Genomic DNA, 14,211 nt, shown 5'->3' with positions numbered 1-14,211 from the left:
ACCATATTACTTAGTTTACGGAATTAGGAATTGACTTTCATCACTTACTTTTAGGTTACTCTTAAAATAAAGTAACAGAACAGAATCATGAGATTTGTGAGAGAGAGAGACCAAAATGTGAAAATGAAAGTCAAAGGTTGACTACTAGTTCATACTGATAGTCTGCTTATGCGACCAAGTCAGCCCATATTTTATATGGTGCTGAATATTACAAAAAGGATGACATATAAGTCTTTGAGATAATCAAATACAAAAAGTGGGAAGGGCTGAAAGTATTCACATTTCTTTTCATCTAAACCTAGGACAATAAGTAGGAAATTAACTTAATTATCCATAATGACATATACTATCGGGGACTCAAAGCTGTAACGGTAACATCATTTGTGGAAGAAGTTTGTTCAGACATCTGATATGACCCTGTATCAGACGCCGTCTGACGTTGAATAAAGCCTGGTTGTTTTGGATTCGGAAGATCCATTATATCCCTTACAAGCATGGAGATGACTGTTGACATGTTTGGCCTGTCTTTAGCAAGTTGTTGCACACACAATAGTCCCACATGCATGCATCTTACAGTCTCAGCTTGGAAGGGTGCACCAGAAATTGATGGATCAACCAATGAAATGATATCGTCCTCACTCCACAATTTCCAGGCCTGCAATCATCATTTTATCAATAATTAGTTAATTACTCTAATACCCTATACTCCATGCTTCTGTTTTAAACGTAAAGTGAGAACATATCTAGGATTCCGGACTTATTTAAAGTGAGAACATATCTAGGATTCCGGACTTATTTACCTTTCCCGAACTTATTTTTCTTGAGACTTATTCATTTTAAGGTGTAAAGAACAAAGAAACTTACATATCCTAAGAGACTCAGGGAATCCTCCCGGCACCAGAAGTTGTTATTCTTTTTTCCGCTTACTATCTCAATTAGTAACACACCGAGGCTGAAAACATCTGATTTTTCAGAAAAGTGTCCTTCCATTGCATATTCTGGAGACATGTAGCCACTGTATAGTAGATAAACAACCTACCTGTTAGATTAATTAACATAACATCTTAATTGGCTGAGTATAAGAGTGAAAAGCAGGGTACTTACTATGTTCCAACAACCCTCTGAGTACTAGCTTGATCCTGGTTTCCCCCGAAAATTCTAGCCATCCCAAAATCAGAAATTTTTGGATTGAGGTTTTTGTCCAGCAATATATTGCTTGCTTTGAGGTCTCTGTGGATGATTTTTAATCTTGAATCTCTGTGAAGGTAAAGTAGGCCTCGACATACCCCTTCTATAATGTTGAAGCATGTCTGCCAGTCTAAACACTTGCGCTTTTCTGGATCTGCTCAGGAGAAACCGAAAAGAAACGAGTCAATATCACAATATGTAGTGGCATTTCACTAGGCGAGTTAATAAAATTACTCCGCTTCTCTTTTTTTTAAACCAGCCTTCAACGCTATGCAATGATCGAGTGTCAATCAATATGAAAGTGATATAGTACTGATAGATAGATAGATAGATAGATAGATAGATACTAACCAAATAGAAATGCATCCAAGCTTTTATTTGGCATGTATTCATATATCAGCATCCTCTCTTCTCCATCAACACAGCATCCCAGCAGTCTGACTAGATTTCGGTGTTGAAGTTTTGAAATCAATGCGACCTCATTCATAAATTCTTCTGTGCCTTGTCCAGATGCTCTTGATAGTCGTTTTACTGCTATTTCTTGACCATCTTCCAGTTTTCCCTGTAACAAACAGGATGTCTCTATTTTTAATCTTCCATCTTCATTAAGGTTCTTTTTTTTCTACAAAAACACTTTTCAGGAAATTGATTTCCCCATTTTCCTTTGTTTGTTTTGTTAGGGGAAAACCAACTTTCCCTTTGAAAAGAAGGAATGCCACAATTACTACTCTAATCCCTTACATTTCTTTTTCTCTCCTCTAATTCCCACTTCTATATTCTCTTTCTTTATAATTTTTCTTTTAAGAAACAAACAAAGAAAAACTATTTTCGCTTGATGTTTTCCCTTGAAAATTGTTTTCCATGGAAAATCATTTTCCTTTAAAAATATTTTCCATTGAAACAAATGGAGCATAAATAAGGACTACTAGTAAATAGTAACGATCTGAGAAACCCCTTACCTTGTATACTTGGCCAAATCCACCAGTACCTAGCAAGTTTTTCTGATGGAAGCTGTCTGTTGCTTCGTCCAGCTTTTCGAATTTTATTATTTCCAAGTCATCTATCGTAACTTGGCTTTTGTCTCCGAATACAAACGGGTCTGGTGTTTCTTTTTTCTTGTGAAATTTCGTGACTGGTAGAGGTGGAACATTACCTCTTGATCGACATCTCCTCCACATGAACCATATGACAGCAGCAACTACAACTAATGTTAATCCTGAAATTACACTAACTGCAACTATTGCTTTGACATTTAACTTATTACCTGCAAACCAGAAGAAAATATTCTGTTAGAATATTCCTTGAATCAGTCAAACCCCCTTACTGTAACGCCCCAACACGATATATCATATATGTTATTGTACACTAAAGTATTTTCTATAAAAATTTCCTCTCCCTTGCCCGTGGACGTAGCTAACACATTCTTAGTGAACCACGTTAAATCACTGTGTTCTTTATTTACGTTATTTATAATTTTTCTTGCATTTGTTAGAACATATTTCGGCTTTTAAATGTGTTGTTAATTTAAAACTATGCATGCTCAGAATCACCCACAAAAATGCATCTTTTTCTTTCTCAAATATGTATGAAAGTTTATCAGAAATTGCCAACTTACTTAGCTCTGATTGTGCAAGCCGGAGGTAGAGATCAACCCCGCCAGGGGAAAGGTCTGCAACATCGATCAAGTTCTGACTCCATGTCAAACATGTGATCAGGATATCATATGCATAAGCTATACAAGAACAATTTGTAAGGCATGCACTTCTGCACTGATCTATGCTCATTCCCGTCATCTTTTCAGCATTTTCTGGCACTTTCATCATCTTTAATCTCAGAAACCCATCTTGTTTGCTTCCATCCTGTTTGCCACATTTCAATTGCACTCTTCTTTCACACCCTCTTGTCCAATTTCCTCTCTTCCATTCCTCCTTGTTTTTCGGCTCAAAACCTTTCAAACAACTACAAATGGGCGAACTACGAGGTCTGCAATTCCCGAATTCCCCACATTTCCCATATGTATCACAAACATTATCTGGGGCTTTCCATGAAATCCTCCAACTCTTACTGCTATCATCCCACCATCTTTGTTCTATTGTTCCTTTATTAGTCAATACATAATGTGACATCAAAGTCTCATTCGCACCAGCAAAAACCAGGGAACTCATTCCACCAATTTCATCTTGTGTGAATGACCCAGTATTAACCAAGATATTACCAAAGCCAGTGTTATGGTATCTTGTTCCAATGAAAATGTTGCCATTCCAAGGACCACTTCTCCAATGTGGCCGATCTCCATCCCATATGATAAGCTGGAATAAGTCTAAAGAATTAGTACCAATAGAGAACCTTCCATCTGATGGGTCTGAAAAGCTTCTCCAAGCTTGCAGGACCCGCTTCAAATCAGAATTCGGGTCAAGAACAAACCCCATGTTTGGTAAAACTGAGTCTACAGGGTGACGAAAACTCTGCCATATGGTTGACCCGTTTTTACTACTTGTGTTTGATGCTTGAACAAGAAGTTCTCCATAATCCGAAAGTTGAGCAACCGAGAATTTTGATGCATGAAGGGTGTGATTGGATGACCAAACTGTCTGGTTTCTTCCATTAAAAACTTGAAGATTCCCATCAACTGATAACTTAAGGACTCCATTAGAATCAGTGATGGGATTGTTCCTGTTAGCTACCCATATGACTTCCTTTATAGAAGGATGATTATACCAGATACCAACATACCGATTGCTCGAATCAGATGGACTAAAAAATCCTAGTCTGAAAAGGGTGTTGTTGGAGACTATTGCTTCTGGGTCTTTCAAAAACTGGGTTGGTGTTATGCTGTTTATGGCAGAGCAGAACTCTAAACCAAGTGGAAATATGTAAAGAAGAAAAAATGCATATACTGGAATCATTTTTTTTAAAATAAATAAATTGAAGTTACCTAGAATTATAAGTTTTTTGATTGTGGCTTGTGGCTGATTGTTTAAATAATATTATAAAAAAATCAAAAGTTTTTGAGAATGGTTGAAGCACAGGTCTGCTAGTCTTCTCTTTGATTGGGAGGTCTAGGTTTTGCCAATGAACATATGGAAATGCCAACTTGGTTTTGGTAGGGTTCATATTTTGGAAGCATTGACCTGGCTGTCAGTTCTGATTTGTGCTTTGGATGGATTAAGGTTTGGCAGGAAGCTGAGGTCTGAGGAACTTAACTTTATAGAAACGACTGATTGTCCCTCTCTAAAAATATCAAAAAAACAGAACTGACATAATCTCATCTGAACGACTCGTTTGCCACCTCTATAGAGATACAAAACAGTATTCTGTATACCCTTTGAAAGGAAAGCCGATTGAGTGCATTTGGAGCTGATTTTATAGAAACTATTGATTGTCCCTCGGTAAACATATTAAAATAACAAAACTGCGATAATCTCATTTGAACGACTCATTTGCCACCTCAACTGAAATAAGGAGTAAGAAAGTAGTATCCTCTTTGGACGGAAAACGTGTGAGTCCATTTGGCTTTGTTTGTTAGTAATGTGAAAATAATATTCCCTTGCAAGTTGGGACTCCATTTCACATTTAGTACGGAATATTGTCTTGAAATGAAAAAGTACCCTCATTTATTTGGTGGTTGGTATGAACCTACTTGGAAAAGTGAAGTGGCTGGGCTTTTATTACGACCTAAGTACATAACTCCATCATGCTCAACTCTTTGGTAATTTTCTTGGTACCTTCTTTTGTACGTTACTGGGGTGTTTGGTTACTAGAGTTTTGAAGAAAACAGAGTTTTTTTGAGGTAAATTAAAGGTTTATCTATTTTAAAAAGTTAATGGGATGTTTTGTTAGAACTTCAAAGAATTTTGGGATGAATAGCTAATTTTGAAAAAGTTCAATATAAGATCTTTTTAAAGTAAAGATTTGAAGAAGTTGAGGTAAAATGACAACTTATCCTAATATTGACATAAATTTTTTCTTGCCATCAAAGATGATCCCACGGTCAACAATGGAATTTATTAAAATTAATTTGCTTGATTATTTCCCAGATTTGTAGGAATAACAATTCCATTTGAAACAATTATTTTAGTGGAGCTATTCAAGAAGATAGTTGTTGTTTTCTTAAAAAAATGGTACTCCCTCCATTTCTTTTTGATGTATCCATTTGGAATCTGGTGTGGTTTTTAAGAAAAATGGAATATTGGTTTGTATGGGTATAAGTGTAATGATTGGGTGTAAGAGATTATAATAAATAAAGGAGTGAGAAAATAATAAAGAAATAAGGTAAGAGAGAGGAGTGATAATGATGGGTAATAAAGGAGGTGAGAGAGTGGGTATATGGGGAAGGAAAAGAATTAAATATTATGGGTGGGGAAAATTAGGTGGGAATATGGGTAGAATTTTTAGGTATTTTGGTAATTAGATAGAAATGTAAGAGTATTTTAGGATAAAATGTATGTCCAAATATAGAATAGATTCTAAATGGATACAACAATATCGCTTAAAATGGAAACGGATACAACAAAAAGAAACGGAGGGAGTAAAAGTTAGTGTGGGGACCTATTACAGGTTGCTCAATAATGGTTCACTACTTCACTGCAATTCAAACGTAAGTTGGAATAACTTCTAATACATACTGATAAATATTCCGTTCGTCCTTAAAAGATTATCCCATTTGTTTTTTTTGGAGGCAGGCTACATCGCTGGTATACCCAGGGTAAATTTGTATTTTCGTTTCATGAGTTGAAAAGTCTAACAAATTAATAATATGGGCAATATGACAGTAATGATACAATAATGACAGTATTTTAATACAATAATGACAGTATTTGCAAACGATGATAATACTTATATAACACTTGTTTACATACTTTTTATCAATTCATTTAATATGCAACACTTTTATCCATTCATTTAAGTGGTCGTTTACTTTTTCTATTTCATTACACTAGTATATATAATTTCCTTTTTTTGGGTGATTGTGACAGTATTTTATTACAACAATTACAGTATATATACAACAATGACAACACTTATATTACTGTTGACAGTATATAACAAGTTAGCAACACTTGTACACATTTATTTAAGGGTGGGCCATCTTTCCATTTTTTTTTAGGTGGATATGAGATCAGTTTGTCGCTGGTGACCAACGATGTAGACTACCTCTTTTTTGCGATGTAGACTATATTTTTTTTTTTGTGATGTTCCTATTTGTTTGCCCCACATACCTTATTTAGTACTCTCTTTGTCCCTTAATACTCGACCTGTTTTGATCGGACACGCTTGTCGATTCACAACTTTGACCATCAATTTCTTTAACTATTATAAAAAATTTATAAAAATATTAATATTTTAATATATATTAAGATGAAGCCAACAATATATTATATACTAATATTTATTTTCATATATTAGAAATAAAATAGAAAGTGAATTATGTGAATAGTGAAAAAAGTCAAAACAGGTCAAGTATTAAGGGACGGAGGGAGTAACTTATTAGTAGCATTTGTTTGAAACTATTTGAGTGTACCCTTTGCAAATCAAGAATAAATTCACAACCTTTTTTGTTGATGATTTGATATTCTGAATCGTTTTATTCTGTTTTTGCATAAACATAATCTGGTCTAAAATTCTGGATAGTTTAACAATCTGTTCTGGTTCACAGTGTTGATTTCAGTTACTTGGAAAAGTGGCTGGGATTTTATTACCACCTACTTAATTAATTTTTTTCCATACATTTTCTTAGGATTATGTTCTGTTGCCATCAAAGATGATCGATCCCACATAGTCAACAATGGAATGTGTTTGAATTGATTTGTTTGATTATATCCCCGGATTTGTAGGAATTAAAATTCCACTGAAACAATTATTTTAGTGGAGCAATTCTAGAAGATAGTTGTGTTTTATTAAAAAAAAAATGGTAAAGTTAGTGTGGGGACCTTATTACAGATTGCTCAATAATGGTTGACTGCAATTAAAAAATGAGTAGGAACAAGTTCTAATAAGGCCATATAAGTATGTAGCTTTCAGTTTATTAGTAGCGTTTGTTTGAAACTATTTGAATGTACCCATTGCAGATCCAGAACAAATATACAACTTTTTTTGTTGATGATTTGATATTCTGAATGGTTTTATTTTGTTTTTGCATAAAGAAGTACACATAATTTGGTCTTAATTCTGGACAATTTAACAATCTGTTATGTTTCACAGTGTTGATTTCAGCTTCCTGAATTCAGAAGAATAAATTGGGAAGCTTTTAGTGAAGTACCAGTCTTTGAACCATATGATATTTTGGTTTATTGTTTTTGCACTTGATAATGCAAGCAGGAATTAGTTTCTTTACAAATTGCTTGCTCTAAATTTTAGTAGACATGGTTACAAACATTAATCTCCCGTTAAAGAGACGTATCAGTGACAGTCAGTACTCATCCAGAAATAAGAAAGGTTGTTATATTTCGTTCTTTATACAGAGATGTGCTACCGGGCAGTCAAAGTTGTAATAGTAACATGATTCGTAGAACAAGTTTCGTTAGTGATTTGAGATGAACCGGTATCAGCTGGTGTCTGGCGTTGTGTAAACCCGGGTGCTTTTGGTTTAGGAAGATTCTTAATGTCTCTGACAAGCATAGACATAACCACTGAAGTATTTGGTCTATCTCTAGCCAACTCTTGCACACACAATAAACCTACATGTATGCACCTTAGAATCTCCTCTTGTGAATCTGGACTAGAAATCGATGGATCTATCAGTGAATCGGCTGTGTTATCATTCCACAATTTCCAAGTCTGAAAAACATCATTTGATCAGTCATTAGTTACTAGTTAGTAAGTGGAAACCTAGAAGTTTGAAGTAGCTTAACCATGAAGTTTGAACTTGTTTAGAATAGAATAACTTACATATCCTAAGAGGCTTTGGAAATCTTCCTGAAACCAAAAACTGCTGTTCTTTTTTCCACTTACTATCTCCAGTAATAACACCCCAAAGCTGAATACATCAGATTTTTCAGAGAAGCGTCCTTCCATTGCATATTCAGGAGACATGTATCCGCTATCATGTTGATTAAATATGATGTCAGATATTCTTTTGATAAAAAAGCATGGATTTTATACTTTGGCTTGATAAAACTAGAGAAAAATGCAGGGTATATACTTACTATGTTCCGACTACCTTCTGAGTACTAGCTTGATCCTGGTTACCTCCAAAAATCCTAGCCATGCCAAAGTCTGAAATTTTTGGGTTTAGTTCTTTGTCGAGTAAAATGTTGCTTGGTTTTAGATCTCTATGAATAATTTTTAATCTGGAATCTCTGTGAAGGTAAACTAGACCGCGGCATATTCCTTGTATGATATTGAAGCGTTTCTCCCACTGTGATAGCTCTTGCTTCTGTGGATCTGATCAATCAAATCAAATCATGATTATCAAATTTCTGACAGAATGCTTTTATATTTCTCTGTTAAAACCAGTTTATGAATTTCAGACTGGAAAAATGAGTTTTGATACTTACCAAACAGAAAAGCATCCAAGCTTTTGTTAGGCATATACTCGTATATGAGCATCTTCTCTTCTCCTTCAACACAGCATCCCAGCAGTTTGACTAAATTCCGATGCTGAAGTTTTGAAATAAGTTCAACTTCATTCATAAACTCTTCGGCGCCTTGACCTGATGCCCTCGAAAGCCTTTTTACTGCTATTTCTTGACCATTTTCTAGTTTTCCCTGTAAAAAAAGCACATCAGATTATCCCTTCATTGTATTTGAACTACATAGATTTCCTTTTAAAATGAATTCTTACCTTAAATACTTGGCCAAATCCACCCTTCCCAAGCAAGTTATTATCACTGAAGCCATCTGTTGCTATGATCAGATCTTCAAGTTTTGTTACTTGTAAGCCTTCCATCATACCTTGGGTTTTGTCTCTGAATACATACGAGTCTGCTGTTGCTTTCTTCCCTGGTAGTAATTTTGATACCTTATATCTATCCGATGAGTGTTTACCCTTTGGGCGCGCTCTCCATTTCCACAGGAAGTATATGATGATGGTGGCAATCACTGTCGTTCCTAAAACCACACCCACGACTAGAATTTCTATCCGTCTCTTACTGTTACCTGCATAGCACAGGAGATCAACCCATTTATGCTTACCAAACTTGTTTTTTTTTTCAGAATTGGGTAGCATAAGATTTTTAAGAATTGGGTAGCATAAGCTTTTTGATCTGATAAAACTTACCTAGCCCATATTCAGGCTAATTAGTCACTAATCATATCATAATCAACCGTTAATTATACTGTAACTTCTAAAGACGTAGGTAGTAATTGAGAAGCATAAGATTTTTGAGAATATGATCCTGATAAACTTACCTAGCTCTGATTGTTCGAGGCGAATGAAGAGGTCCTCCCCTCCAGGAGAAAGGTCCTCAATATCAATCAAGTTCCCACTCCATCTCATACACCCGGTACCGGTATCATGTGTATAGGCCAAACAAGAGCAATTAGCCAGGCAAGTAGTTCTGCACTGTTCTGGATTCAGACCAACAAACCATTCAGCATTATCAGGCACCTTCATCATCTGTAACTTCAGAAACCCATCTGGTTTTCCCCCTTGAATCCCACATTGTAACTCCTTTCTTCTTACACACCCACTTGTCCAATTTCCTCTCCTCCATTCATCCCCATTCTTTGGCACAAATCCTTTCAAACAGCTACACATTGGTTTCTTCTTTGGGTTGCAGTTTCCGAATTCCCCACATTTGCCATAAGTATCACATTCATTTTCCGGGGCATACCACGCAATCCCCCATTCCTTCTTGCTATCATCCCACCACTTTTGAGCTAATGTCCCTTGATAGTCGATCACATAACGAGGCAATAAAGTCTGATCCGCGCCTGTAAAAGCAAGGGAAAGCATCCCTCGTACACCCTCTTGGGTAAATGATCCTGTATTAATGATGAGATTACCATAACCAGTGTTGTGATATCTTGTTCCCATGAAAATGTTCCCATTCCATGGCCCACTTCGCCAATACGGGCGATCCCCATCCCATATATAAATCTGTAAGATGCCTAATAATGAGTTAGTACCAACTGAATACCTTCCAACTGATGGGTCTGAAGAGGTTCTCCAAGATTTCAGGACATTCCTGAATTCAGAATTATTGTTAAAAACGTATCTCATATTTGGTAAGACTGAGTCTACAGGGTTCTGAAAACTCTGCCATATGATCGTGCCATTTCCATTGCCATTGCCATTGCCATTCAGGAAGATAACAAGGTTCCCGGAATCTAGGAGTTGAGCCACTGATAAACTTGCAGCAGATTGAGTGACGTTTGATGACCAAAGAGTCTGATTCTTTGCATCAGAAACTTGCAGATTTCCATCTACTGAGATTTTTAGTATACCAGAAGAATCAGTGAGGGGATTGTTCCTGTTAGCTACCCATACAACTTCCATTTTGGAAGGGTGATTATACCAGATCCCAACATAACGGTTTGTGGAGTTTGGGGGGCTGAAAAATCCTAGTCTGAAAATGCTATTTTTAGAAAGTATTGATTCTGGGTCTTTTATGGACAGGGTTGGTGTAATACTGTCAATTGCAGAACAGAAATTGGAACTGGAAATAAGAATGTTGAGAATAAATGCAAAAATAGGAATCATTATTCTTTGCTCAGTTTGATCTTACCTGATTATTATTACATCTTCCCTTCTGAAGAATGGTAAGTTGGAGATGACAGATTGGCTGTAGAACTAGGTTACCTTAATATTACAGTGGCACTTATTCCGACCCTAAACCGTATCCTGAAAACTCAATCGTTGACAGATTGACTAAAACTCGGTTCTTTTGCTACTCGGTAATAAATGGTGTCAATGAAAGTAAATTTGTATGTAAACTTTGGCTCGAGAGGTGAGAGGTTTTACTTATTGAGTTATTGTCTTAAGATTACCTGTTGAACTGAAACATGTGAAGTCAGTGCTTTGAATTAATGGAATTCTGGAATTCTAGTACTTTAGTGCTGTTTTTTTTGTTTTTGATAAGGAAGAAATTCAGGTGGAGTTTCGGATGAAATACGGTGACTTAAGACAATAAAAATAATTAGAAAGTATTTTAGTGCTGTTGTATTCAATTAATTAATTAAAGTTTTAAAATGGTTGACAAGCAGATTAAATATTTTTAAAGTATGACAGATTTCTAATTAACATACTCCCTCCGTATTTATTTAAGAGATACACCTGGCCGGACACGGGTATTTAGAGGAAAAATTGAATGAAATAAAATAATAAAGCAAGTGGGGTTGGGTAAATATTTTAATTACAAACTTTTTATATAAGGCGGTCTTATAGAAAAGATTTCATTGGTGTCATATAAGTTAAGTAATGAAATCACTTAGTTAAGCACTATAACTAATTAGTAAAGCACTACAACCAATTAGTTAAACAATTAAACTAATTAGTTACACACTGAAACTAATTAGTTAAGAAATGAAATCAATTAGTTAAACAATGAAAGTAGTCTTTCCGGTAGGGCGATCTTACACAAAAGTTGTCGTATTTTAATAAGTAAACAAGTGGGGGGACCATGTCATTTTGGTGGGGTGGGAGACTGGGAGGTGGATGGGTTCATGAAATTATTTGTTTAATAGGATGGTGGATTACAGATTAAATTAAATGTATTATTTAATTAGATGATGGGTTATAAGTTACTAAAAATGGCAAGTGTATTTTTAAAAAACGGAACATTGGATAAATATGGCCGAAAAAACTAAGTGTATTTTAAAAAAAAATACGGAGGGAGTAATTCAAATGAATAAAGCTGGATAACAACTTGAGTGCTTGTGTGGTCAATTGGTCAGTCAATGGATGGGTACAATTGTTAGTTCACGGATTAATATTGGAGTTTTCTCTATTTTTTTTGTTCTTTCCTTTGCTAAACAAGTTGGCAGATTGCATGGCTAAGAAGGCAAGAAGCTTGGATAGTGAAGTCAATGTAACTAGATATTTTGTCCAACCCCTATGAAGACTTGTATTCTGCGTTTTATGCGGAGTGTAAATGAGCTTAATGCCAACTCTTAAACTCTTTAATTTATGAATGTTCCGTTTTTAACCAAAAAAGAGTCAGCTTAATCAAATCATAAATTACGCCCTACGTGCATTTCTTCCCATTTTCTTACTCACATGTTCTAAACATGAACATGTGAGTTAGTGAATCTTACCAATAGGGGTTCACTTGAGAAAATTCAGAGTTGGATCCGATTTAATAGGGCCGAAGATAATTATTCAATGTAAGCGTGTTGTATTACCATAATTAGAGGTGTTCACTAGTCCAAACCGGACCTGATTGAATTGTCTCGGAGATAGAAATTTTGATAATTTAAGATTGGAGACTAAACCAGTAAAGCTTGGACCAGACTGGAAAAATCATTTCATAAACCAGATCAAACTGATTTGGACAGTATACTTATTTCTATTTATTACTTTTTTTCTATAAAATACGGTGAAAGAAAAAAAAAATTGAAAATTAATGGTTCAACGCCTTTAAAAAAAGGTTAAGCAATAAAATATTTCATAATATAATAATTTACAAACATAGTACTCGTATATAGTTAAGTTTTTATTAGTAACAAAATCTTTAAAAGGTATAGAAATATAAGTACTACTACGTAAATTACACGTAGTTTTTAATTGTAAAGCGAGCCATACTAGAACATAAACGAGGTACAAACGAGTTTAAACGAGCTATTTGCAAACGTTAACAAGTCGAAAATGAATTTGTTCGAGCATGTCACGTTCACTTAACCAACTTAAATAGTTTGTTCAAAATTATTTACTAACTTAGTTACCAAACTTTAACCTAATTTGTTAATGAGTAGTTCACCAACATATTAACTTATTGCACCTCTAAAGCCTTGTTCTCTTTAAGTTATAGGACCTTATTTTCAGGTCTTATAAGTTCAGATATGTTCAGATAAGTTTCTACAAGTTTAATAAGGTCATATAAGTTTCTATAAGTTTCAATAAGGTTTTATAAGTTCCAATAAGGTCGTATAAGTTCTAATAATGTCGTATAAGTTCCAATAAGGTCGTATAAGTTCAATAATGTCTTAAATAAATTGTGTAATATTATGATTAATTATTTGCGTTGTTATATTAAATAAATCATATTTATATTATTATATTAAAATAACTTGTGGTTACTAATTGACGATAATAATTATCAATGATACGTAAATATAAATTATTAATTACTATCAATATAGTTATAAGGGAAAAAACTTAATAAACAATTTTAAAATAACGTGTACATCACAAATCAATGGACTATTTTTTTGGTGAGACGCAAATTATATTACTTCTTTACATAAATGCATCAAGCGAAATTCTCGTACGAAGTATCAAAGAGTTGTTTTTCGCCTGTGATAAAGTTACATTACAGAGTATAAAGATGTTTACTAAAGAGTTAGTGACAAATGTTTTTTTACAAATTGATCGAATTCGTACTTGGATTTTATAAATTTTGGATAATCATTACATGGTAATAATTTATATTATTAAATTACATAAATACATAATTGTTAATATAAGAACTTAATAATAGTTGTTTTATTAATTTATATTTTATTAATATTTGCAATCAACTACTCCATCAGTTCCATAATGATGTTCCAATTTAGGTTTTTGTCACTATTTTTAGTGGAAGATAATCTTCTAAATTATGTACAATATATAAGAAAAAACATATTCATGTGAGGTCTAATTTGATTCATCTCAATGGACACTTTAAGAATATCAAAAAATTATATTTTTTAATATTGTGTTACAATAGATAAAAACGATACAGAACGTGCGTTGGCAAACGTGAAAAAATAAATTGGAACATCATTGTGGAACTTATGTCGTATTATCAATATTTTAATGGTTAAAATTTAATAATTATCAAATAACCTTTAAATAAAGTCTAATAAGATTTGGACCTATGAGGTCTTATAAGTTCCTATAATGTCCTATCAGTTCCTATAAGTTAAATAAGATCCTATTAGTTC

At 34.2% G+C, this 14,211-nt stretch overlaps 2 protein-coding genes across 2 annotated transcripts; both read right to left on the bottom strand.

Moving 5' to 3' along the window:
- Positions 1-118: 118 nt before the first annotated feature.
- LOC110786552 (G-type lectin S-receptor-like serine/threonine-protein kinase At1g11330) lies at positions 119-4,639 on the bottom strand. Its single transcript, XM_021991108.2, has 6 exons — positions 2,804-4,639; positions 2,148-2,452; positions 1,540-1,750; positions 1,105-1,342; positions 865-1,015; positions 119-655 (listed from the first exon to the last, which is right to left on the bottom strand). Exons 1-6 carry the CDS (start codon positions 4,092-4,094, stop codon positions 347-349), a joined length of 2,505 nt encoding a protein of 834 aa, XP_021846800.1. The 5' UTR covers positions 4,095-4,639; the 3' UTR covers positions 119-346.
- A 2,965-nt stretch (positions 4,640-7,604) lies between these two features.
- Positions 7,605-11,251, bottom strand: LOC110786551 (G-type lectin S-receptor-like serine/threonine-protein kinase At1g11300). The gene is made up of 6 exons (XM_021991107.2): positions 9,538-11,251; positions 8,972-9,285; positions 8,685-8,895; positions 8,334-8,571; positions 8,077-8,227; positions 7,605-7,965 (listed from the first exon to the last, which is right to left on the bottom strand). The coding sequence occupies exons 1-6, from the start codon at positions 10,829-10,831 to the stop codon at positions 7,657-7,659; spliced, it is 2,517 nt and encodes an 838-aa protein (XP_021846799.1). The 5' UTR covers positions 10,832-11,251; the 3' UTR covers positions 7,605-7,656.
- Positions 11,252-14,211: the final 2,960 nt, after the last annotated feature.

The sequence above is a fragment of the Spinacia oleracea genome, chromosome 6, assembly GCF_020520425.1.
Source record: "Spinacia oleracea cultivar Varoflay chromosome 6, BTI_SOV_V1, whole genome shotgun sequence".
In the NCBI taxonomy this organism is placed as follows: Eukaryota; Viridiplantae; Streptophyta; class Magnoliopsida; order Caryophyllales; family Amaranthaceae; genus Spinacia; species Spinacia oleracea.
This window is presented reverse-complemented; position numbering and strand designations above follow the sequence as displayed.

Excerpts from the sequence above, each read along its gene's own strand:
- LOC110786552 (XM_021991108.2), bottom strand. The coding sequence starts at position 4,094 with ATGATTCCAGTATATGCATTTTTTCTTCTTTACATATTTCCACTTGGT. Across the intron at positions 1,343-1,539 it reads CTTGGATGCATTTCTATTTG|ATCCAGAAAAGCGCAAGTGT; the intron begins GTTAGTATCTAT and ends TCTCCTGAGCAG. Across the intron at positions 656-864 it reads CCCTGAGTCTCTTAGGATAT|GCCTGGAAATTGTGGAGTGA; the intron begins GTAAGTTTCTTT and ends TGATGATTGCAG.
- LOC110786551 (XM_021991107.2), bottom strand. The coding sequence starts at position 10,831 with ATGATTCCTATTTTTGCATTTATTCTCAACATTCTTATTTCCAGTTCC. Across the intron at positions 8,572-8,684 it reads CTTGGATGCTTTTCTGTTTG|ATCCACAGAAGCAAGAGCTA; the intron begins GTAAGTATCAAA and ends TTGATTGATCAG. Across the intron at positions 8,228-8,333 it reads CAGAAGGTAGTCGGAACATA|CGGATACATGTCTCCTGAAT; the intron begins GTAAGTATATAC and ends TCAACATGATAG.